General features: G+C 40.4%; 1 protein-coding gene across 1 annotated transcript in view; it reads right to left on the reverse strand.

Annotated features, from left to right (window-relative positions):
• The window catches only part of IMP4 (Ribosomal RNA processing Brix domain protein), a 156,885-nt gene that overhangs the window by 72,060 nt on the left and 60,390 nt on the right, over nt 1–24,435 (reverse strand). Inside the window, exons 5-6 of the mRNA XM_089372137.1 lie at nt 15,190–15,333; nt 14,996–15,085 (exon numbers count right to left, since the gene is read on the reverse strand). Of these exons, the coding sequence (XP_089228263.1) occupies nt 14,996–15,085; nt 15,190–15,333 (234 nt within the window). The remainder of the gene's footprint in view (nt 1–14,995; nt 15,086–15,189; nt 15,334–24,435) is intronic.

Below are 24,435 nucleotides of genomic sequence, written 5' to 3' on the forward strand. Positions count from 1 at the left end.
CAACCCAAGGGACGCATTCCTTCACTGGCTAGCCAACTTGTCTTCTTTTTGGGCTGACTTGTAGACATGTGGGAATACCTCCTGATGCTACACAAAAAATCAACACTCCCTCGGGTATCCTCCATAGCTGAAAACAGATTTCTCCTTAGCTAAAATTTCTCTACACACAAGAGAAGTTCATGAACTTGCTCTGTTGATGTAACGTCTCCTCACATGCACGTCTATAGATATAGATCACTCCATCCTAAAGCAAGAAATATGAGTATCCTAGGCCATTAATCCATAGCCAAATTAGCATGGTTCCATGGGTAAATGTAACAATCTCCCCTGGTCAAATCAGCGTGGATTGCCAAATCAGCATGGCTTCTTAGCTTAATGCGTCATTCTTCCCTAGTCAAATCAGCATGACCCTATGGATGCCAAATCAGCAAGGATCCAATGGAAGAATGGCTAGCCTATGCTACAATTGCCTTGGGCCATTCACCCCTAGCCAAATCAGCATGGCTGAATATACCATTCCTCCACTAGTTAAATCAGCATGACCTTGTGGAAGAATGTCTGCCCAATCCTGCACAAACATCAACACTCCCTATTTGAGAGGGAGACATTTTGCATCACACCAAGCTTCTCTCTAGAGTCTGAAGTATACAAACTTCGCTCTAGACAGAAGCTTGGTGAGAATGTCTGCAATCTACTCGTCTATGGATATATATTGAAGCCTCATTGCTTTCGATGAAGTGATATTTTATCTCAATGTGCTTCGACCAATGATGAAATACTAGATGCTTTGAAAGCTTGAAACAACTTTGATTATCACAATATATCAAGGTCGTATCTAGCTCCTGATCAAATAGCCCTACAAGGAGCTTCCGAAGACACACTGCTTTATGACTCGTGGCACTAGTTGTGATATACTTTGCTTCTGTTGTCTGAGCGCGATAGAAGTTTGCTTCCTACTAAACCAATCTATCATAGTTGATCCCACGCTGAAGCAGCACCCCAAGGTGCTCTTTCTATCCACTGCACTCCCGACCCAATCAAAATCATCATATCTTTGTAGCCTCACTTCACCACCTGAGACAAATGTTGGACCATATCCAACTGTACCATGCAGGTACCTCAACACAAGCTTTACTGCAACCCAATTTACATGCCTCAACTCAATATACTAGCTCAAAGTATTCACTGCAACGCAAATATATGGCCTAGTGTTAACCAGGCACATCAAAGATCCAATCAACCACCTATACATGTGGGATCCACCAAATTTGTATCTGAAGCAAAATCACTCAGCATCTTTAGATTGGTCACCATAGTTGTAGCCATGGACTCGCAGTCCATCATACCGATCTGAACTATATACTTCTATTGTCCAAAGAAGGTCTTTGCCATGCCTCCAATCCCAAGAAATATTGCATCAAGCCAAGATCCTTCATCTCGAACTTTGAAGCCAACTCCCTCTTACACCCGACAATAAGCTTCTCTGCCCCAGTTAGGAACAGATCATCAACATCCAACACCAAGATCAAAGTATCACCATCAACAACCATAAGTAAAGGTCAAGACTTGCATCACTCTTAGCGAAGCCCAAACTCATCAAGTATCCATTAATCTTGGAATACCATGCCTTGGGTGTATGCTTGAGTCTATACAAATCCTTCTTCAATCTGCAAAAATGGGACTCCTTCACAACTACCTCAGCCCTAAGGATGCTCTTTGTACACTTCCTCCTCAATTACACCAATGAGGAGCATGGTCTTTACATCTATCTGATGTATCTTCTAACCCAGAACACAAAAAAGAGAAACAACAGTTTCGATAGAAGTGTACCTGGCAACTAGAGCAAGTGTCTCATCATAGTCCACTCCTTATTAATCCCTGCCTCACAAAAATCACTAAAGTCCCTAGAAGTATACCCTCCTCCATTACCTGACCTCAAAACCTTGATCTTCTTCCCTGTCAAGTTCTCCACCTAAGCCCAACATGTAGCACCAAGATCAAAGTATCACCATCAACAATCATGAAGTAAAGGTCAGGATCTACATCACTCTTGGTGAAGCCCAAACTCATCAAGTATCCATTAATCTCGGAATACCATGCCTTGGGTGTCTGCTTGAGTCTATAAAAATCCTTCTTCAATCTGCAAAAATGGGACTCCTTCACAACTACCTCAAAGCCCTAAGGATGCTCTGGGTACACTTCCTCCTCAATTACACCATTGAGGAGCGTGGTCTTTACTTCTATCTGATGTATCTTCCAACCCATAACACAAGCAAGAGAGACAATAGTTTCGATAGAAGTGTACTTGGCAACTAGAGCAAGTGTCTCATCACACTCCACTCCTTATTGAACCCTGCCTCACAAAAATTACTTTAGTCCCTAGAAGTATACTCTCCTCCATTACCTGACCTCAAAACCTTGATCTTCTTCCATGTCAAGTTCTCCACCTAAGCCCAACATGCAGCACCAACATCAGAGTATCACCATCAACAACCCTGAAGTAAAGGTCAGGATCTACATCACTCTTGGTGAAGCCCAAACGCATCAAGTATCCATTAATCTCGGAATACCATGCCTTGGGTGTCTACTTAAGTCAATACAAATCCTTCTTCAATCTGCAAAAATGTGACTCCTTTACAACTACCTCAAAGCCCTAAGGATGCTCTGTGTACACTTACTCCTCAATTACACCATTGAGCGTGGTCTTTACATCTATCTGATGTATCTTCCAACACATAACACAAGCAAGAGAGACAATAGTTTCGATAGAAGTGTACCTAGCAACTAGAGCAAGCATCTCATTATAGTCCACTCCCTGTTGATCCTTGCCTCGTCCCAGAAATCACTGAAGTCCCTGGAAGTATACTCTCCTCCATTACCTGACTTCAAAACCTTGATCTTCTTCCTTGTCAAGTTCTCCACCTAAGCCCTGAACTCCTAGAACTTGTTGAAGACCTCATCCTTAATCTTCATGAAGTAGATCCATTTCTTCCAGGAGAAACCATTAGTGAATGTCACATAGTAGAAGAAACCACCCAAAGATGGTACTATCATCAGTTCGCATACATCTGAATGTACTAGATCCAAGATCCCCTTGGACCTGCTTTCACTGCTCGGAAAAGATCCCTTGCCATTTTTCCAAGTGCACAACCTTTGCAAACACCCCTCGTGCTCTACTCAGAGCTTTGGAAGACCTGTAACCATCCTCCTCAATGCTAGAAAAACCCTATGATGCAGGTGAGCAAATCTCTGATGCCATAACTCACATAAGATGATATTGTCATGTACCAATGCCCGGGCTGAACGTCCTAACAATCTGTATAGTTCTCCTTCTCGAGCACCAATCACTTCTGCTAAGTCTATGCTCGAGCCTTAGGCCGTACAAGAACTTGACCATCTACAAATGCAACTCTATAACCTCTATCCTCCAATGCTGAGTTAGAGAGCAAGTTCTTCTTCAATCCTAACGTAAACAAAACATATCTCAAGTGTAAAGAATCTTCAGACTCCAGCTGAAATGATGTTGATCCAACTCCTTTCACTGCATACTTGGTTTTATCCCCAACATCCACTTGCAATGTTGAATCCCTCTCTATCAAATCTGTGAGAGAATCTCAAAAACCAATCCTGTGCCTAGAAGCACCATTGTCCACCAACCAAACACCATTGCCATCTGTAATAGTGCCTATAAAATCAGAGAGAGAAATATTCCTTCAACTTCTTCTGTGGTGGACGTTCATCATTATCATCAACATCGATTACAGATGCATGTTGCTTTCCCTTCCTTTTCTTTTGAGCACAATGGGAGGCATTTTGACCAAAATCATGACAATTGAAGCACATGGTCTTTGACATATCCTTCTTCTGATTTGGAACTGGCGCTGGCCTTCTACCTCTATTCTTCTTATCAAACTTTTCAAAATTTCTTCTTCCCTTTCCTTTCTTTGCATGAGTTGCAAGTGCTTGAGTTTCTTCATCTTAAAGTCTCTGCAAGTTGTTATTGGATAAAAATTTGGCCTATTCTTGGACACAATCTATCCATAGCTTATCAAACTTGGGTAGATTTTCTCATGCACAAATTCTGTAAACAAACAACTCCCATGGCGAAGGAAATCCATTGAGAGTCATTGTAACAAGCTTTGTATCATCAATGGTTTTTCCAACAACTCTAAGTTCATCTCTCAACTGGGAGACTCTCATAAGATAAGAGACAATAGAATATGATCTACTCATCATGATACTAAGGAATTAATGCCTCAAGGTTAGTTTCCTGCCAGTGTTGCTACTCTCGTACAATCCCACCAAAGCACCATACACTTCTTTGGCAGTCTTCAACTCAGCAACATGTGGAATCAAGTGGCCCTTTATAGAATTTATCAGGATTCTCTTTGCATTGGCTTCATTCTTCTTATACTTGGCTTTCTCCTTAGCTCCCTCTGGCTCTAGAATGACTTCCTTCACATGACTTGAAGATCACTTTCTTCCAAGACAAGGAGTATCTGTTGAGAAATCTATAGGGCAATGATTAGAGTGATTTCCCTTTTCTTGATAATTGCTTGTGATGACTTTTTACTTTTTCTTACTTATTAGCTTCTTAACTATTTATTATGTTTGTGTATCATCAAACAGCTACCAAAACAAGGAGAACAATAGTACACAAGAACACAAAATGTAGGTTGCAAGCCAGGGCCAAAACCTTTCCACTTGAGAGGAAAACTTATAAAATATCCTCTTCTTATAGATTCTTCAATTGGCAAATTCCAAGACCTCTAGACCAAGACCAACACCCTCTAAGACCAAGTCCAACCTTTCTGAGTGATGTGCTTTCCTTGTTCCAGTCAAACCCAGTCAAATCTCTTCCAGCAGCACAACTTCGACCCCCAGCTTTAGAATTTCAGCCTCTACTACAGGTATAAAATTTTCAGCCTCCTGCAACTAACACTGCATCCACACATTTGAGTGAAATTAGCCTTGCAAGGCCTCCCAGTAACTTCGCTTGCCTTGCTTCCTTGTCTAGGGCTAGTAGGTGACCTAGTAGACCCTTCTTCCAACAGATTTGATCCTCTTCCAACAGATAGATAATTTTGACCTTGAAGCTGAAAACCCTAGCTTCTCTTCCTCGCACGTGTGAGATAGAATTAACCCAAAAACAATTCTTCTTTGTCTTCTTCCTTTCATTGCTTGCCTTCTCGCTCTTCTCCTTCGTTTGAATGAGTGAGTGATGAGTGTGTCTCAAGGAGGTCGAGTTCCCTCCTTTATATAGGCTCTTCAAGGTGGACATGGCTCCTCAAAATAGGCCAACTTGGCCTTGAAGAGTATTTTGACATTTTTAATGACAAAAATAATTTTCTTTACAAGTTACAATGTGTCCAATGGGGTCTTCAACTTATGACAATGAATCTTTTGGTTTCTTGACATAGGACAATCCCTAGAAGCACTCATTGGGTGCTTGACCTATAAAATAACACCTTGAGCATGAAACCCATGCTCCAAAGATAATAATAATAATTTTCTTTCATTTTACAATATAAAAGAATCAAAAGTACATTTCATATTTATGAAGACCAAACCTAGTTACACATTTTTCAACAGTCCCTCTTAACTAGGGAGGTATTCATAAATGGTACATGGACATTCTCAATCTGAAGAGATCTCATAAGAAGAGTCGGATTGGTAACCCATTTGTTTAGCATTATATCAACCAACATTGTCATATAGCAAGGCCTTAACTAACCGCTCTATCTCTTGATCTGAAAATGGGGCACTTAGGCTTCTTGTCTAACTTACAAGAACCTCTCCCACTTCCAAAGCTTTAAATATTCCCAAGTCTTATTGATTAACCAATGCGGAATTAATAAGTGCTTGATATTAAGGTGTATGCTGGTATTTGTTTTAAACTGTTCAGGTGTTGTAAATTAATGTGTTGAAACTGATATATAAATACATACAACAGTAAATAATGCAACAGTAAAACAAGCACATAAGACAACAATTTAATTTGGAGTTCACCCAAAACTCTTGGGCTACATCTCCTTGAGCTCTAGTCAACTTGACTAGGCTCTCTGGGATTATGGCAGGTCCTTTTACAAGCTCTTGGCTCAACTCCACTGTTTTACACAGGAACAATGGGCTCAGAACACCATCTCTCCCTGGCTCTTGAAGCTCTCGGCTTTCTGGCTCTCAGCTCTCACTCTGGCTCTTGGCTCTGGCTCTTGGCTCTGACTTTGGCTCTGGCTCTGGCTTTTTTTGGCTCTCTGCAATTTACAACTCTCTGTAATTTACAGCTCTCTAGCTTTTCACTTGAACTCCAAGTGACTCCCTTGGCTGCTCTGCGCTTCTGCTTTTGCTTTCTGTGTTGCTTGTTTTCATTCCCTCTGCTCAATTGAGCTCTCTCTGCTCTCAATTGCCCTAGCTTCCTGCTTTGGCTTAGCTTTTTCGCACTCCTGTCTCAGCACTGCTTATTATTCTCTTTTTCTGTCATTCTGTGGCCTTTAGCCAATCGGCGTTGTCCGTTCGTTTCAGCTCTCGAGCTCTCTGTCTTCCGGTTTTTGGTCCACTCAAATCCCCTCTCTAAGCGTTAAATAATCATTGCTAACTCCTTTAGGGGAGGTGGACACCTGTTCTACAACGAAAGAGTGCATCGGTGCTTGAAATCCCCCAAAAACAGTCGTTCCCTGTTTACACAGAGAAACGCTGTAAAACACGGGAAAAATTGCCAAATCTCTGTTTATCGGACTTCAAAAGTCCTTAATTCCGCTTTATAACACTATCGGGTCCACCTGAAATCGCTTATCGCAAGTCGCAATGCCCATTCCATGGCTTCCCTTTGTATTTAGAAAATACGTTAAAACATTGTAAAATCCTGTCAAAATGGCTTTAGCCAGATTTGAAACATTATATGTTTTCATTCGCAAACCCTTTCGGGTCCGTTTTCATTGCAAGTCGCAATAACGCGTGGACCCGGGGTAAGCCATATGGCGTGGCCTATGCCAACGCCGATATCGACAATTGCGGTATCGCTTGGCCCGAGGTTCCGCCTCTGCCTCATGGCATCGTCGATTGCGATCCGCTGATTTAGGCGATTGCGGTATCGCTCGACGCTGGGTCCCGCCTCAAACCCCATGCCACCGCCGATGCTGATCCGCCGATTTCGGCAATCGCACCATCGCATCGGCCTGGGACCTTTGCCTTGGGTATACACCGCCTGCCTTCGATCCGACCCGCTAATCTGATCATCGGAGGACGCTGATCAGGGGTGCCTTCCGCCCGACCTTAAGTCCTCCTCTTTGCCTCATGCGATGCGATTTTCCCTTATGGGGGTTTTGCCTCTTTTTTCAAAGAAACTAGGCATCCCTTGCCTGCGATAACTTCTGCATCCTAAGTCCATTTTAGCCCATTCAAGTTGCAGTAGATTCAAAAGAAAAATATCTCTGCAATGGGGTTATTTCCAGGAACTTCCTTGGACTTTCATTTTTCCTCTATGAGGAACACCTTGACTTAGGAATCTATCCAAATCCATTTTGGATCATCTCTCCACAAGATCAAAGCACAATGTTGGCGAGACCAATGATTTATAGACAATATCATCATTGTTTCTCAAGGTACATACCCCACCCGGGTGTTCACAGAGTACAACCTTCCTTGTACTACTCTTGTCTTGGATAGTTAATCCTCAGAGAATATCGGTTCACAACTACTTTTATCTTGGATGCCCTACCTCATCCTCAAAGAGTACTGGATGCCAGATGCTTACCCAATCCTCCATTCTGTCTTCCCAAGTGAAGACAAGAATGACGTGCCTATCTCGCCCTCTCAACCAAGGAGGATACATCAACCAGGCCAAGCTTGTCTCTCAAATATGCAAGCTTCTTATTGGGAAGAGATTTTGTCAACATGTCAGCTACCTACTCATCGATGGAAATGTATTGTAATTGCAGCACACCATCTTGTACTAACTTTTGAATGCGGTGATACTTGTTGATATGCTTTGTCTTTCCATGAAATATTGGGTCTTCAGACAATCTTATACAATTGGTGTTATCACAATATATCACTGTAGGGTCCATTAGTCCTTCAAATAGGTCGGATAATAGCTTTCTTAACCAGACCGCTTCTCTGCTCACTTCACAGGCTGCAATATACTCATCCTCAGCACTACTCATAGCAGTAGTCTTGCTTTCTGCTCATCCCTGAGATCATGGAGGATCCCAAACTAAAACATCCTCGTCTAGTGCTCACTACATCCCTAGTCGAAATTTGTATATCCAATCAAGTGGACATCACTCCTTCTATCATATTTCAGACAGTAGTGGATGGTTCCTTGCAGATATCTCAGTATATGTTTTGTTGCTATCCAATGATCATGCCTCAGCTCTACTTGAAATTGGCTAAGAACATTTACTGCAAAATATATGTCTGCTCGAGTGTTCACCAAGTACATCAGTGAGCCAATCAATTGTCTATACTTCGAAGGATCCATATGGCTTGATTCAGAACTCCTTAGTCTTTTTAAGTTTGTGATCATCGGGCTTGTCATTGGTTTGCAATCCATCATGTAGAACTTCTTCAACATCTTGATTTGCGTGGATTTGCAGATGCATGATCTCCCTCAACCTCTCCAACATGATTAATGAAGAGGCAAACCGTGTATCTGCAATCTTCAACAATGATCGATTGGTGTACTCCTTGTAGATAGTGAGGGAATTTGTATGATTTTGTACAAAGTTGCGGATATGTCGTGCATCCTCAATAATGCTTCCAAACCAAAGCACATTAGAAGCAATAGATTTAAGTGATAAATTCAAAGAATGGACAATGCAAGGTTTCCAAAATACTTGTGGATATTTAGCTTCCACAATCATGCCAGCATCCTTGCAAACAGATGCATTATTTGTAATGATTTGCACACAAGAATCAACACCTACATCTTCAATAACTTTAATAAACAAGTCACCCATATATTGTGCAAGTGCATCCTTGTATTGTTCAAGTGCATCCACTGATTTCAAGAAAACTGGACCATTCAAGGAAAACACCATGAAGTTGATGAGTGTGTTGCGTGCTGGATCTGTCCATCTATCAAAAAACAATGCTAACCCCAGATGTTGGCCATGTTGATTTAATAGGCTCAAGCATTTTGTCCACCTCTTTCTTTGCCTTTGTCAACAATGTGGTTCTAAACTTCTGTGACCCAAGAGGCACATACCCTGATGGAGCCCCTTGAGTTAAAGCTCAGCACATCTCAATAAATAAAGGTGAGTGTGCAACAATAAAGGATATGAAGTTCTGATAAAAATAATGCATTGGTGAGATCAAGCTCTTCATGTTTCTCTTTGTGAAAAATTTTGTCCATTGATCCAAGTGCCATTGTCTTTCTTTTTGCTGCTTGTCCCCCACCCACCGGAACTCTCAAATGAAAATTTGTTGCTGCTTTTCCTCAAGAATGGAAAGGGATCATCATTCTTGGTTTTTTAGATGTTGCAGCCACCTTTGCCATACCAACATTGGCCTCTTTTTCCATTTCTTTCCTCTTAGCGTGTACATGCTGCAATTCCACAACTTCGTAAAGCCACCAAATGAGCTTTCACACGATAATATGTGCTCATGAAATGATTGTTGCAATAGTTGCATTTCCAAGCAACATTGCCTCCTCCCTTCAACTTGTTGACTGGCCTTTGCTCTATTGTGACATATTTCCACAAGCGATATTTGTTATCTTGAGGTTGTTGTCCTTCCTCAACATTTGAAGTTGTTGTTGAAGCCCCACTTCCAATAGAAGGAACACTTGCAGACCCTGATGAAATTCAAAAAGGAGAGGCATCTCCAATGGGGACATTCTTCCCCTTCCTTTGTCCCTTCCTTGTCGCCCTTGATTCAGCCATGAATGTTGTAAAAAAATAAAGAAAAAATGCACAAATTTGTAAAAAAATGCACATGCAAACTACTGTAATAAAAACACAAAATAATAAAGGAAAAATTCACTTATCTATTGCTTGAATCGCCTCCAAAATGCTCCCACACCCTTTGCTCTTCGCTCTCACACACCCACAGTGAACCCACAGCAAGAGAAAATGAGAAATGTGATGTTAGAATGGCCCAAATCCGCCTTCTATGGCCACGCGGCATTCCAAAAATCGGGACAGGTGTCCCAGAATCGGGACACAACAAGATCCGGAGGGCACATGTCCCACTGAATCGTGTTTGATTCACCCGATTCAGGACATGAGGGGGCTAAGGAACAAATTCAGTTTCATAGCTTGAAAGCAATACTTTCCTCAAATATCACACCTCGACTAACTTTTATTCAGTGTCCTTCCTTTATGTAGATCCTATAGGCCTTAGAAGAGTTATTGTAGCCAACAAATGTTCCCTTCATGCATGATGGATCCAACTTCTTTCTTTTGTCCTTAGGTATATGTATATAGACAGGACAACCAAAGATTCAAAGATGATCTACGATTGGTTTCTTCCTAGTGAACACTTCTTCGGGAGTCTTGTTATCTAGAGACTTGTGGGGACTTCGTATATATAAAGTTGTCTTTGTAGCTTCACCCAACAGAAATTTTGGTAAATCTTGATCATGTAGCATTGCTTTTACACTTTCTTCAATGGATCGATTCTTTCGTTCTGCAACTCCATTTTGTTTGGGATTATATGGGACTATCAGCGCCCTCTTAATCCCAGACTCCTTACAGAAAGCTATGATTTCCTTACATGTGTATTCTCCTCCATTATCAAATCTTAATATCTTGATTCTTCTTTCTATAAGGTTCTCTACTTCAGCATTGAATTCTTGAAATTTGGTAAATACTTCATCCTTGGATTTCAATAGGTAAACCCAAGTTTTCCGTGAATGGTCATCTATAAATGTGACATAATATAGATGACCTCCAAGTGATTTAGGAGTCATAGGACAACAGATATTGGAATGAATAAGATCCAAGATTTATTTTGACTGTGAAGCATTGCTTCCAAAAGGTCTCTTGGTGTTCTTACCCAATGCACATCCCTTGCATACTCTTTCGTGATCTTCTTTCAGTTTGGGGACACCATCTACTATTGAATATCGAGTTGGAAGGATTTTCAAATGGAGATGACCGAATCTTCTATCCCAAAGTTCACATGCGCTGATTTCAATGTGAACTAAAGCTTCAGCAAGAGGAGATAGCAACATGTAAAGTCTTCCTTCGCGAATCCCAATCACTCTGGCATTTTCTATGCTTGAGTTTTTCCCCATACTACAACTTTTCCATCAATGAAAGCCACTCTATCAACTTTATCTTCTAGACTTGAAATGGAGAATAAATTCTTATGCAAACCTAGAACAAATAAGATGTTGTTGAGATGAATATTGCCTCCATTCTCCAGCTCTATTGAGGTTGATCCAATTCCTATCACAGGATAGCTCATATTATCACCAAGCTCTACGGAGTAAGAAGACTTTCCTTTTGACAATGTTTTTAGTTGCTTGTGATGACCGATCCAAAACTATATCCGTCATCTTGTGTTCTCAACAACTTCACTTCTATTAAAAGAAAATAGAATACCTAAATGAGTTGTCACTTTGTGCACTTTGCTTTGTGCCTTAGAAAGTGCTATTTATGGCGTCTCCTCATTTTGTTTCATGTGTGGAGAATGGTATATCCATTTGTTCAACCTAGCAAGTAACCTTTATTCTAGTGTCCGGCGCCCTTGCCCTCACAAGCATCAAAGTCTTAAAAAACCATGACTAGGACCTCTAATGCCAAACCTATAAACCCTTCCTACCAACCAGACTCTCCCCCCTCCCCCAACCAGCTTCCCCAACCTAACTTCTCCAACTTCCCTTGTTTCTCTCCCCCCAACACTTGACATGCTCGCTCACAACCCATCCCTACTTCCCTCAACCCTCTAGTGGTCCCCTTGCTCTCATCAAACCTTACATATACCTCTTTGCCCTATTGTGACATCATTTTGCTCAATTCCTATGCCAGCTTAAGCAAATGCTCATTGCCCTTTCCCACCCTATGAAGACCTCCCTAACATTGTCCAAGCCTCGACCTTCACTATCATTGACCTCCCTAACATTGTCATTGAATATAGATGGGTATTGCCTTTTCTTTTTTCACCAATGTTGTATGGGTATGACCGTAGCAATTTTTTATAATATAAAATAGTTGTTACTGTGGAAAAAATAGAATTTAACTTGCATTTCCAAATTATCTTCCTTTACAAGCTTACCAACTCCTATACTCCTTGATCATACTCTAGTCAACTCTATTGCAAGCACTAATCAATATTACTTTAATACCATGTATAAATTTAAAAATCATTTGTATTTTCTTTTAAATGGAATCATTGTTATGATGACATTATAGTATTCAAAATTCTCCGGTTTGAACCGTAAACCGGTCAAACCAGTCGGTTCATTAGCCCAGGCCATCAAACTGGTAGAAAAACTGGGTTATCTGAGCAACCCCACCAGTTTTTTGGTTTGACCAACCATAAACCTATTGGTTTTCCCATAAACTAGTCAATTTTGTCATAAATCGACCTATTTACTGCCAAGCCAGCCGCGAACCCCACAAAATGCATTTTTGTGAGTTTTGAAGCGATTTTGAGAAAAACTTGGACTATTTCCCTCCAAAAACAACCCCTCCAAGCTCATTTGCATCACACATATCAACCCTAGCAACGCTAGCAATCAATGGTAGTGTTACATGCTTAAAGTAAAAGTGATATTTCCTTTATCTTTCATTTTCATCCTTTTACTTAAATTTTTAACATTACCATGAAATGACTCGAAATGCTTGAGTGGTTTCAACCTCATTGCATTTCATATGGAGAAACTAGAATTTTAGATTTCACTCAAAGTTCAACAAACTTAATTGCTTCAGGATTTCATGGTTTGGGGGTTTGCAATGTTTCCATTTGATTCTATCATGTGTGAAGGTATGAGATTGGCATTTGATTAAGAGCATGAAGCCCTTTAAGTACCTTGATGTTGGAGGCATTGATTGTTGAACTTCGCTGATGTTGGTGGTATTGATTGCTAAATTCTACCATGGCCTTAGGAAAAATGTACCCTTCATTGAAAGGAAAATAACTGGTTAGGCATACTAGATTTTTCTACCACATTATAAGGCTAAGGAGATGAACCCTTCACTCAAATCAAAATCACTGATTAGGCATGTTAAACTTTTTCAGTTTCTATCATATTATAAGGTTGAGCAATCCAAGTCTGAATACTTTGAGATAGACGATGTTTATGTATATTTTGATGATGATACTATTTCTAGTAGCCCTAAATCAATGATGAGTTTCATGAGTGATCATGTTGATTAGTGATTTGTAGTTTTGATGTCTAGTTTTGTTGTTATTACTTCCACTACTACTGAGGTTGCAAAGGAGTTTTGGGAATCCTCAAACTCTGAGCCAGATTATTTATGTAGCTCATGTTGATGATCCCATGTCTAGTAGTGGTGATGAGTTTGATCATGATGAGGAGTGATCATGTTGATCATTGATATGTAGACTTGTAGTAGGCAATGGCCCCATAGCTTATAGCATTGTTTATGAACTCTACAGGCCATTTACAGCCTCATTGATTATGTATGTTATTGTTTATATGTATTGCACTCGGTGCCATATTGATATATTCATGTTTACATAGTATATAGATGAGCAAACTTCGCATATTTTGACTCTATTGGTTTGGAATCATGGTTTTAAAACTTAAGATTAGTTTTTTCATTACGAATTAATTATTTCATGTATTTTTTTAAAGACTAGTTCATTGAGATCTGACCAGTCCAGATTTGACCAGTTCCGGGTTGAAACCTGGTTTGATAGGTGGACAGGTTCGGTCACGGGTTCCGGTTTTGAATACTATGGATGACATATATACACATTTATCCATGTCTTTGGTAGTTAGGATTTCAACTTATTTGAATGACATTTTACTAGCATAAATCCATCTTAACTTCATACCTAATAAGCTCCAAAAGGATCAAAAATCCCAAGAGCAAACCTCTCGCCACTTAAAAGATCCAAGAATAATATGGGTCCCTTACAACACATGAGACAGATATCTCTTCCACCCCAAGGCTGTAGGAAGCCCACACTTCTCTCAATGCAATTGACGTAATGTTGGTCACTTGTATTCATGTAATCTTTATTGCACACTAATAGGAAAAACATTTCTAAATTTTCACTCATACTATTATTGGAGTTAAAACCCCAACAAATAAACAGAAATTTTCAAGTTGGCATTAAAAGCTACTACCTACATTCTGGATTTAAAAACATCCTTTAAAAATGAGTATTCTAGCTTTGGCCAAAAAGAAAAAGACTTCAAACATTACATCCTTTAATATATACACCTCATAATCATTAGAACTCACGAGACTAGTATGACACACGGTCTGCCGTGAGGCTAAGTTATCTACTGCACTGACTAATAAAACAACAACCCAGCTAAGAGTTTCTCCTTTGTCCCAGGACATTCCAGATTACACGAGAACACTATTTTGATGCATGGTTAACAACAATTCAAGATATCCATACAGACAATGGGAGATATTTTATGTTAGCAGTTATCGTCAAGCTCAACAAAACGTGGGCATCGAAAGCAAAGCAACCAACAACTTTTTAATTGATACTACTTGTAAGTCATTGAAAAACATATTACGATATTTCTGAATACCATCAACCAGTTGAAGAGCTCACTTGCAGGGTTGAAAAAAGGGTGTAAACCATATCTGTGAAGATATGTACAAAATACAAACCAAAACATCCAACATACAGAACACTATACTACTACGGATTCCCCATGCCAGTTACAAGTTCATCACAAACATAGGTTTAATGGAGCGTAACGGTAATACCAAAAAACAAAAGGCATAGCAAATACAAAAGGCAATGTACATGACAAACAAACATATTTTCATAGCCCAAGTATGGGACAACCATCCCAAAACAATTTAGAAACCACCCAAATGTACAATTGTCACCATACCTTGGTGGAGAAATTATGTAGAATAAGGTGTGGATAAGCCTCTGACATAGTTCCCACAACCTTTTTATCCTTTATATCATGCCTCGTCACCTATTAGTCGCAACCATGAACATTTTTAGAACTTTCTTGACAATTCATATCATAAAACATCCACATGCGACCAAATACAAATACTTAGAAATTGTACAGCCTACCACATTGTATAACCCAAAGTAGGCAGTGGGGCCAAAGGGTAAATGGCACACAATTAACCCATCCGGCTCCCCACGATGCTCATGTACCACCACAATATCTGTAAACTCATGGGAACGACACGCCTCAACAATTTCAGATATAACCTACAAAGCAAAAACATACTTGTAAGAAAAAATGTAACAAGAAAAAGATATCCAATTGAATATCAGATAAAACAAAAATTCGAAACATTGAAACATGCATTAAAGGTAGCATTTCTTTTTGTCACTTAATGAAAACTGAAGAACCCAAAAGGTACAAAGTTGAGCCAAAGAACAGGGCAAGATTTAAATGCTGATAATATGTTCAATACTGAAATAACATATCCGATATCTGATAAACCAGTATACCTTGATCCAAAACAAAATAACTTGAACATTAAGAAATCGAGTTTAAAACAGAAGAGGAATTAAAAAATTCCACCACTTGGAAGCTGGAAGACTCCCAAATCACTTTGACAAAACCAATTCACACCAATTTAAGTAAAACCGTAAAAGTCCATTCAATAACCTGAAATATATAGCGAATAGAATTAATTGTCATTCGCTAAAGTAAAACTCAAAATGTACCACGGTAGACACTACAACAACAGAATGAGTAGAATGGGAACTGTGAAAATACAGCGAGCATATACTGCCTTCAGATGTTGATGAAGATTGCAACAGTTTGCTCATAGCATCAGAAATTATCATTTCAGTGTTGTTTGCAAATTATTCCAACAATCCACAGGTAAGCCCCTATACCATGTATACCTTGATCCTAAAACAAAATAACTTGAACATTAAGAAACTGAGTTTAAAACAGGAGGAATTAAAAAGGTCCACCACTTGGACGTTGGGAGACTCCCAAATTGCTTTGACAAAACCAATTCAGACCAATTTAAGTAAAACCATAAAAGAATTTGTCCATTCAATAACCTAAAGTATATAGCAAATAGAATTAGTTGGCATTCGCTAAAGTAAAATGAAGCGAACAAAGTTCCTTCTACAAATTAATTACTCCAAAAGACTTGGAATATTAAGATATCCATGACGATACAAATATTATATATTAAATATGTGAATAAGAATGACAATGAATTACAAATGAGAACGAGAGGCTTGCTTATATATCAAGCAAGTGTCTCTTCATGAAGAGTCATGTCTCATTTAGACATGCCTCTTCAACCTAATTACTAATTAACTAATAATTATTTATGCTTATTATCATTTACATTATTTTACATTAATTATATATATTTTATTTGTTACATTGCCTCCTTTCTCAAAAAGCTTTGTCCTCAAAGCTTGTCGATAAAAAAAGCTTGATCTCTTTTTCGGCTTCGAACGTCTTTCTCTCTTGGAATAGTCATCCTCGTTGATACAAGTTGATATGATCTTCTTAGTGACAATTAAAATTGTCGCACTAAAAAGGGATCAGACCATCCCAGATTAATCTTCTGTATAGCATTCTGATCACTAAAATTTTGTAACGACTTGTCAGCATAAGACGGAATTGATGTTACGTCATTATTCTCTGAAACATTAATTTGTTGTCTACGGTTTGAATGGTCCTGATACACAGCTTGGTTGATTTGTCTATTCTCATGATTCGGATGTCGATATAAAGTTTTTAGATTTTCTTCTGGCGAAGATGTTGTTGAATTGGTTATGGAACATTCACTTGGGATGTCCATTGTCTGAACTGCAACATCTACGTGTGTCGTTTCTTCAACTGACTTGTCTTCTTGAGTTGTCATATTCACTGGATCGGTATTCATTCCCTTATTTTCAACTTGAACTGTTGTGACTGGAGATTTCGATACTTCTTCTTGAGTGACTTGTTCCAACTTATCTTTTAATGCTTTCTTATCCTCCTTAAGTTTCTTAGTTTGATTGAGCAGACTTTGATTATGGTTTCTCAGACGTAAAAGTTCTTTGGTTTTTGATTCATCAACCTTATTTTTAGTGTTTTGAATTTTAAGTTTTTCATCTTTTAGATCTCTGATTTGTTCTAATAAATTTTATTAAGGTTCTTTAAACGTAAATTTTCCTCTTCTTGTTCTGATAAATGCTGCTTGAGTTCTTTTTTTGAGACTTTAGTCTTCTTCACTTGTGCCAGTAATTTTTCGACGTAGTCCTTGAGACGAGAAATTTCCTGTTAAAATTGGCAACCAGGGCAAAACTTCATGTGGGTCATCTTATTCATAGCTGATAATATTTTTATTAAATTCCTCTCGTTGAGAGGTGTAGGATTGATATAAAGATCATCCGATTCTGATAAGTATTCATGGAGATATGAATTTATTTTGATTATGGAATTATTATCAAGCCGACCTACAACTCATGTAGGCTCAAAAGCCCAACAGTCGCATCTATTCACCCACCAACGTTGTGTATAAATATAAGGGGACTTTTCCTCATTTGGACTCACTCAACTCATCACATCTCTCTCTCTCTACTGCGCAGATATGAGTCTCTTCTCTACTGCGCTGAAATGGGTCTCTCTCTCTCTCACACATGTGAAGCCGGAAGCTGTTGAATTTGAAGCTGCAACTGCAGAAGTAAAGATTGACTTGCGTGGCCTAGAAGATCTCATCTTTGGAACTGCATTGTAGGTTCATCTGAATCTCCTTTGAAAGCCGCAACTTTTGGTGGTGGAATGAAGTCAATCCGATGAACGGTTTGCAAGATATCGACTGCCCTAGTTTGAAGCCGGAAACTGCTGAAACTAAAGCTGCAACTGCAGAAGTAAAGATTGACTTGCGTGGCCTAGAAGATCTCCTCTTTGGAACTGCGCTATAGGTTCATCTGAATCTCCTTTGAAAGCCGCAACTTTTGGTGGTGGAATGAAGTCAATCTGACGAACGATTTGCAAGATATCGACTGCCCTAGTTTGAAGCCGAAAACTGGTGAAACTGAAGCTGCAACTGCAGAAGTAAAGATTGACTTGCGTGGCCTAGAAGATCTCCTCATCTGAACTGCGCTGTAGGTTCATCTGAACCTCCTCTGGAAGCCGAAACTTTTGGTGGTGGAATGAAGTCAATCCGACGGTCGGTTTGTGAGATATCGTCTGCCCTAGTTTGATAATGAAGCCGCTAATGTTGATGCTGCTGATCTAGGGTTTGCTACTGCTAATATGAATCAGATTTATTGTACTATTTCTCTCTGCTGAATTATTGAAGATAAAAGAAGATTTGATCAAAGGGTTTCCCCACACATTGTGGGGTTTGTCCCAGGCTAGCCGCCACATCTTGTGTCTCTTGTCTTGGCTTGTTTTCTGTCGATCGTTTAATGTTCTATCTGCACTTTACTTTATGTACATGTGATTGCTAATCGGTGGAATATAATAAGAAAAAGAAGTAAACTGTTATAAGCATAGAACATACCATAATTTAACATGGTATCAGAGCTGAGGTGAAGACAAAGCCCGAGCAAGAGCAAGAGCAATCATTGAAGAGAAGATTGGCAAGGCTATCCTAAAAGAACTATTGGGTCCTCAACACTCTTTCCTGCCGAAGACAAGCTCCGTGAGAAAGCTGACTATCACGGATGGAAGATGTCTATCGATCTAACCCTTGAAGATCAAGGAGTGCTGGACCATGTAAGAGGCAATATTGTTGAGCCTTCATCAAATGCATTTGCTGCTGCTTGGAACAAATGGAAAAATGGAGAAGTCAAAACAAAAAAGATCATCCGGGACTCTATCGACAAGCGCTTGGTGGCCTACATCTCTGATCTAGACACCTCCAAGGAAATCTACGACAGACTGGTGAGTTTATTTGAAGTTAATGATGCAAATCAAGTTTTGTTTCTTATAAATAAGTTGAGGGAAATCAAGAAGGGTAGAGATGAAAGTATGCAAGCATACTTCTTAAGAATCACCGAGATCAAGAACGATCTCCTATCTATTGGGGAAACTATTACTGACAGAGAAATGGCACTCACAACTCTTGGAGGATTACCATCTGAATGGTATGTGTTCAAGACTACTCTTCCGAACTATAATATAATTCCTGGTTTCAAGGAATTAATGGCTAGATGCATTCAAGAAGAAACAAGGAAAGAAGAGCAAGAAATGCCCATGCCTAAAGGTCCTCCTGCTGCCTCTTCTTCTCAATCAAAAGGAAAGGCTAGACCTAAGGGTGGAAGAAAAGGATGATGTTACATCTACGATAAAGCATGTCACTATGCAAGGGAGTGCCCTGATAGAAAGGACTCACACCGGGATAATGATCAAAATCCCTCTGATGGCAAATCAAAGGAATGACAAATTCAACAGCAAAGGTAAGAGGAGAGCTGGGGATCGAGGAAGAGGACAACCATTCAAGAAGGCTAGAAAGTCCAGGATGTATTAAATGCACTTGACCTCAAAAGGGACCTAGTGTCCATCTCGGAAATGGAAGACAAAGGCTACAAGGTAACCTTCAGCAATGGCAAGGTATGTATGTGGAAAAATAATGTTAAAGATGTCTTTACTCTTGGGTTTAGTGTTGATTCATTATATCAGGCCGATGGAAGTCCGCTAGGTGTCATGTCTTGTGACACAACTCTTTAGTCCGAACTTTAGCATCCGAGGTTTGCCCACCTTCATTAGAAAGCTCTACCCGATGTAAGACAGATGGTAATAGGGATGCCTGAATTCCAAGTAGAGAAAGAAGGTGTATGTCTGGGATATGCAGAAGGAAAGCTCAAAAGGGGACCATTCCCTTCAGGTCAAAGCAGGACCTCCGATATATTACAACTAGTTCACTCAGACATATCAGGTATGATGCCTGTGAACTCCTTGGGAGGATACTCATATTATCTTACTTTTACAGATGACCATTCTCGAAAGACCTGGATATACTTCTTGAAAAAGAAGGATGAAGTGTTCCCTTGGTTCCGACACTTCAAAGCCCTAATCGAGAATTAAACCGAAAAGAAGATCAAGATCTTAAGAACTGACAATGGGACTGAATATGAATCTAATGAGTTCCATGATTTTTGTAAAGAAGCTGGCATCAAGAGGGAGACTACTACACCATATACTCCTGAACAAAATGGTGTGGCAGAAAGGAAGAATCGCACAATTATGGAAGTTGTCCGGGCCATGCTACATGATCAAAGTCTTCCTAAGTTTGTATGGGCTGAAGCTGCAAACACTGCCGTATATGTACAAAATCGATGCCCTCATCAAGCATTGGGTTCCAAGACTCCTGAAGAAAAATTCACCGATAAGAAACCTGATGTTTCTCATTTTAAAATTTTTGGAAGCCCTGTATACTTTCATGTGCCAAAAGAGAAAAGAAATAAATTGGGAGCATCTGGAAAGAAGGGAATTTTCGTGGGCTATGGAGAAAATACTAAAGGCTATAGAATCTATGTAGTCGGTCAAAGGGAAGTCATAATTAGTCATGATGTCACCTTTGACGAAGATATGGCTCTCAGCAAGGTGATCAATCTTCTGACTTTAAGGAGCTCTCAAGAAGCCGACACAAGGGAACCGAAAGAAAAGGATGATGAATCAATGCCTGATGTAGAAGAACCCATGGATCCGATTGATCCTCCTCCATATCAGCCTTCCTCTTCTAGGAAGAGGCCTTCATGGCTTAGGGGGTTACTTGATGATGCTGAAGGACATGCTGCACCCCGAGGATCCTTTCGTGAAAGTAAGAAACCTAATAGGTATCAAGGATACCTGACCATCATGAGCACGATATACAAAATGAGCCTTCGTCATTCTTAGATGCCGTCAAGCATCAAGTATGGAAGGATGTTATGGCCGAAGAATATGAGTCTATCATAAAGAATGATGTTTGGGAAGTAGTTCCCAGACCCCAAGACAAGACTGTTGTTACTTCCAAATGGCTTTACAAGATAAAGCATGCAGCAGATGGAAGCACGGAAAAGTATAAGGCTCGTTTTGTTGCTCGATGTTTCTCCCAAAAGGAAGGTATAGACTATGATGAGATATTTGCACCGGTTGCCAGATATACGACCATCCGCTCGATCATAGCCCTTGCCGCTTCACAAGGATGGAACCTACATCAGATGGATGTCAAGACTGCGTTCTTGCATGGCTCGATCAAAGAAGATGTCTACGTGGAGCAACCCGAAGGATTTGAAATTTATGATCGAAAATCTCATGTATGCAGGTTGAAGAAAGCTCTCTATGGGCTGAAGCAAGCTCCCCGGACCCCGAGCATGGTATGAGAAGATTGATAGCTACTTGATGAAGCTGGGATTCACTAGGAGTGAAGCCGATCCTAACCTTTACTTTAAGGTTGAAGATGACAAGCCTCTCATACTAGTGTTGTATGTGGATGACCTCTTTCTAACAGGTGCAAACCCTCTCATTCAAATGTTAGAGGGAGATGGCTTTTGAATTTGAAATGAAGGACCAAGGACTTGTAGTGTGGCAGAAGCCAAGGGAAATTTTCCTATCTCAAGGAAAATATGTGGTAAATATATTGGAAAGATTTGGTATGATGGACTGCAAGCTTGTGACTACCTCGAGGATCTTAACTTTTAGAAGTTATATGGTAGTGATGTCGGACAGAACTTGGGAAATGCCTCTGAGTTTCAAAAACTCATTCGCATTGATGTTCTTGGTGAACCTCCGTCCGAACATATGTTTTGCAGTTAGCATTGTGAGCTCATATTTGGTTGAGCCTCACTGGATTGATGCCAAGAATCTTCTGAAATGTCTTTAGGACACAATCTTTCATGGATTAAGATACACTGCCGGAGATGTGAGACTACTTGGATATACTGATGATGATTGGGTAGGCAGTGTGGTGGACCGTAAGAGCACTTCCGGGTACTGTTTCACATTGGGATCTTCTTCGATATCCTGGATGAGCAGGAAGCAGAAGTCGGTAGCTTTGAGCACCGCTGAAGCAGTATATATTGTTGCTAGCATAACCTCGTGTGAGGCAGTCTAGTTGCCAAAGCTCTTCAGTGAGCTGTTTGGATTTACATTGGATACCACTATGATTCTCTGTAACAACCAGAGGTGGGATTCGATTATTGAGGAATCCCGTATTCGTCAATTGCTCTAGCAGATAGACATCATCTGGGATATGGTAAGTTGATGAGCAAGGAAGCTCCATCACATTAAGATGATGTACAGGTTGATACACCTTGTCAAAGCCCCGAGGAAAGATCTAATCTGTGATTTTTCCAAAACAACTTGGAGTCGGCAAGAAACCTTTGTACAAGGGTCCTGCATGTTGCATACATTGAGCTCTGGGAGCTCTAAGGGCTTGCGGTTCCTACTGGAGCAACACATGACCACAGGGTGACTCACCCTCCCCTAGTGGTGCACACTAGAACAAGATGATTCGCTCTCTTGTGGGACAAGATGATTCGCTCTCTTGTGGAACAGGATGACTCGCTCTCCTGTGTAGCAGGATGATTAGTTCTCCTGTGAGGCCTGGATTGATGTGTTCTCCATGGCAGCCTGGATTGATGTGTTCTCCACGGCGATTGTAGCAGGATTGATGTGTTCTCCTGTGAGGCCTGGATTGATGTGTTCTCCATGGCAATTGTAGCAGGATTGATGTGTTCTCCTGTGAGGCCTGGATTGATGTGTTCTCCATGGCAATAGTAGCAGGATTGATGTGTTCTCCTGTGAGGACAGGATTGATTAGTTCTCCTGTCGAGGCATCCTACCCATGCTGTTTGGGACTCATGGGAAGTACCTCTCATCTGATCAATGAGCAGGGAAATGAAGTTAGGGACCATAGTAGTACCGATGGACGCATCATTGTAACTACTGTACTCCCTACGCTAGGATGACCTCCATTGATCTGGGATCAATGATACTGGTCTGGGACCAGTAGTAGGAGTTGTACCATACTATGACGCTGACTTCGGGTCGGTTGAGACTGGTCTGGGATCAGTGGTACATACTCTGAGACTGACTTTGAGTCAGTGGAGGATGATATTGGTCTGGGACCATTGGAGTTGTACTCACTATGACGCTGACTTCGGGTCGCGGTTCTGGGACCAGTGGTACATACTCTGAGACTGACTTTGAGTCAGTATGATACATCCTCGATCATTTCTTCTTCTTCATAATTCGGACAAAAGCAGAGCAGAACAGAACAAAACAGTACAGATCAGTGCAAGGCAGAACAAGACAAAGCAGAACAGGCAAAATAGAGCAGAGCAGGGCAAGGGTCAGGCTGTACAAGGCAGTGCATTTGATGGATGAATAGTAACGACTGATAGACAGATTGCAGATGAAGTTCTCCCTGGTTGAGAGGGAGTGTTAAAATTGGCAACCAGGGCAAAACTTCATGTGGGTCATTTTATTCATGGCTGATAATATTTTTATTAGATTCCTCTCGTCGAGAGGTGTAGGATTGATATAAAGATCATCCGATTCCGATAAGTATTCATGTAGATATGAATTTATTTTGATTATGGAATTATTATCAAGCCGACCTACAACTCATGTAGGCTCAAAAGCCCAACAGTCGCATCTATTCACCCACCAACGTTGTGTATAAATATAAGAGGACTTTTCCTCATTTGGACTCACTCATCTCATCACATCTCTCTCTCTCTCTACTGCGCAGATATGTGTCTCTTCTCTACTGCGCTGAAATGGGTCTCTCTCTCTCACACATGTGAAGCCGGAAGCTGTTGAATTTGAAGCTGCAACTGCAGAAGTAAAGATTGACTTGCGTGGCCTAGAAGATCTCCTCTTTGGAACTGCGCTGTAGGTTCATCTGAATCTCCTTTGAAAGCCGCAACTTTTGGTGGTGGAATGAAGTCAATCCGATGAACGGTTTGCAAGATATCGACTGCCCTAGTTTGAAGCCAGAAACTGCTGAAACTAAAGCTGCAACTGCAGAAGTAAAGATTGACTTGCGTGGCCTAGAAGATCTCCTCTTTGGAACTGCGCTATAGGTTCATCTGAATCTCCTTTGAAAGCCGCAACTTTTAGTGGTGGAATGAAGTCAATCCGACGAACGGTTTGCAAGATATCGACTGCCCTAGTTTGAAGCCAGAAACTGGTGAAACTGAAGCTCCAACTGCAGAAGTAAAGATTGACTTGCGTGGCCTAGAAGATCTCCTCATTTGAACTGCGTTGTAGGTTCATCTGAACCTCCTCTGGAAGCCGAAACTTTTGGTGGTGGAATGAAGTCAATCCGACGGTCGGTTTGTGAGATATCGTCTGCCCTAGTTTGATAATGAAGCCGCTAATGGTGATGCTGCTGATCTAGGGTTTGCTAC

The sequence above is a fragment of the Pinus tabuliformis genome, chromosome 8 (assembly GCF_031772625.1).
Source record: "Pinus tabuliformis cultivar Carrire ecotype Pingquan chromosome 8, CPIR1, whole genome shotgun sequence".
Classification (NCBI taxonomy): Eukaryota; Viridiplantae; Streptophyta; class Pinopsida; order Pinales; family Pinaceae; genus Pinus; species Pinus tabuliformis.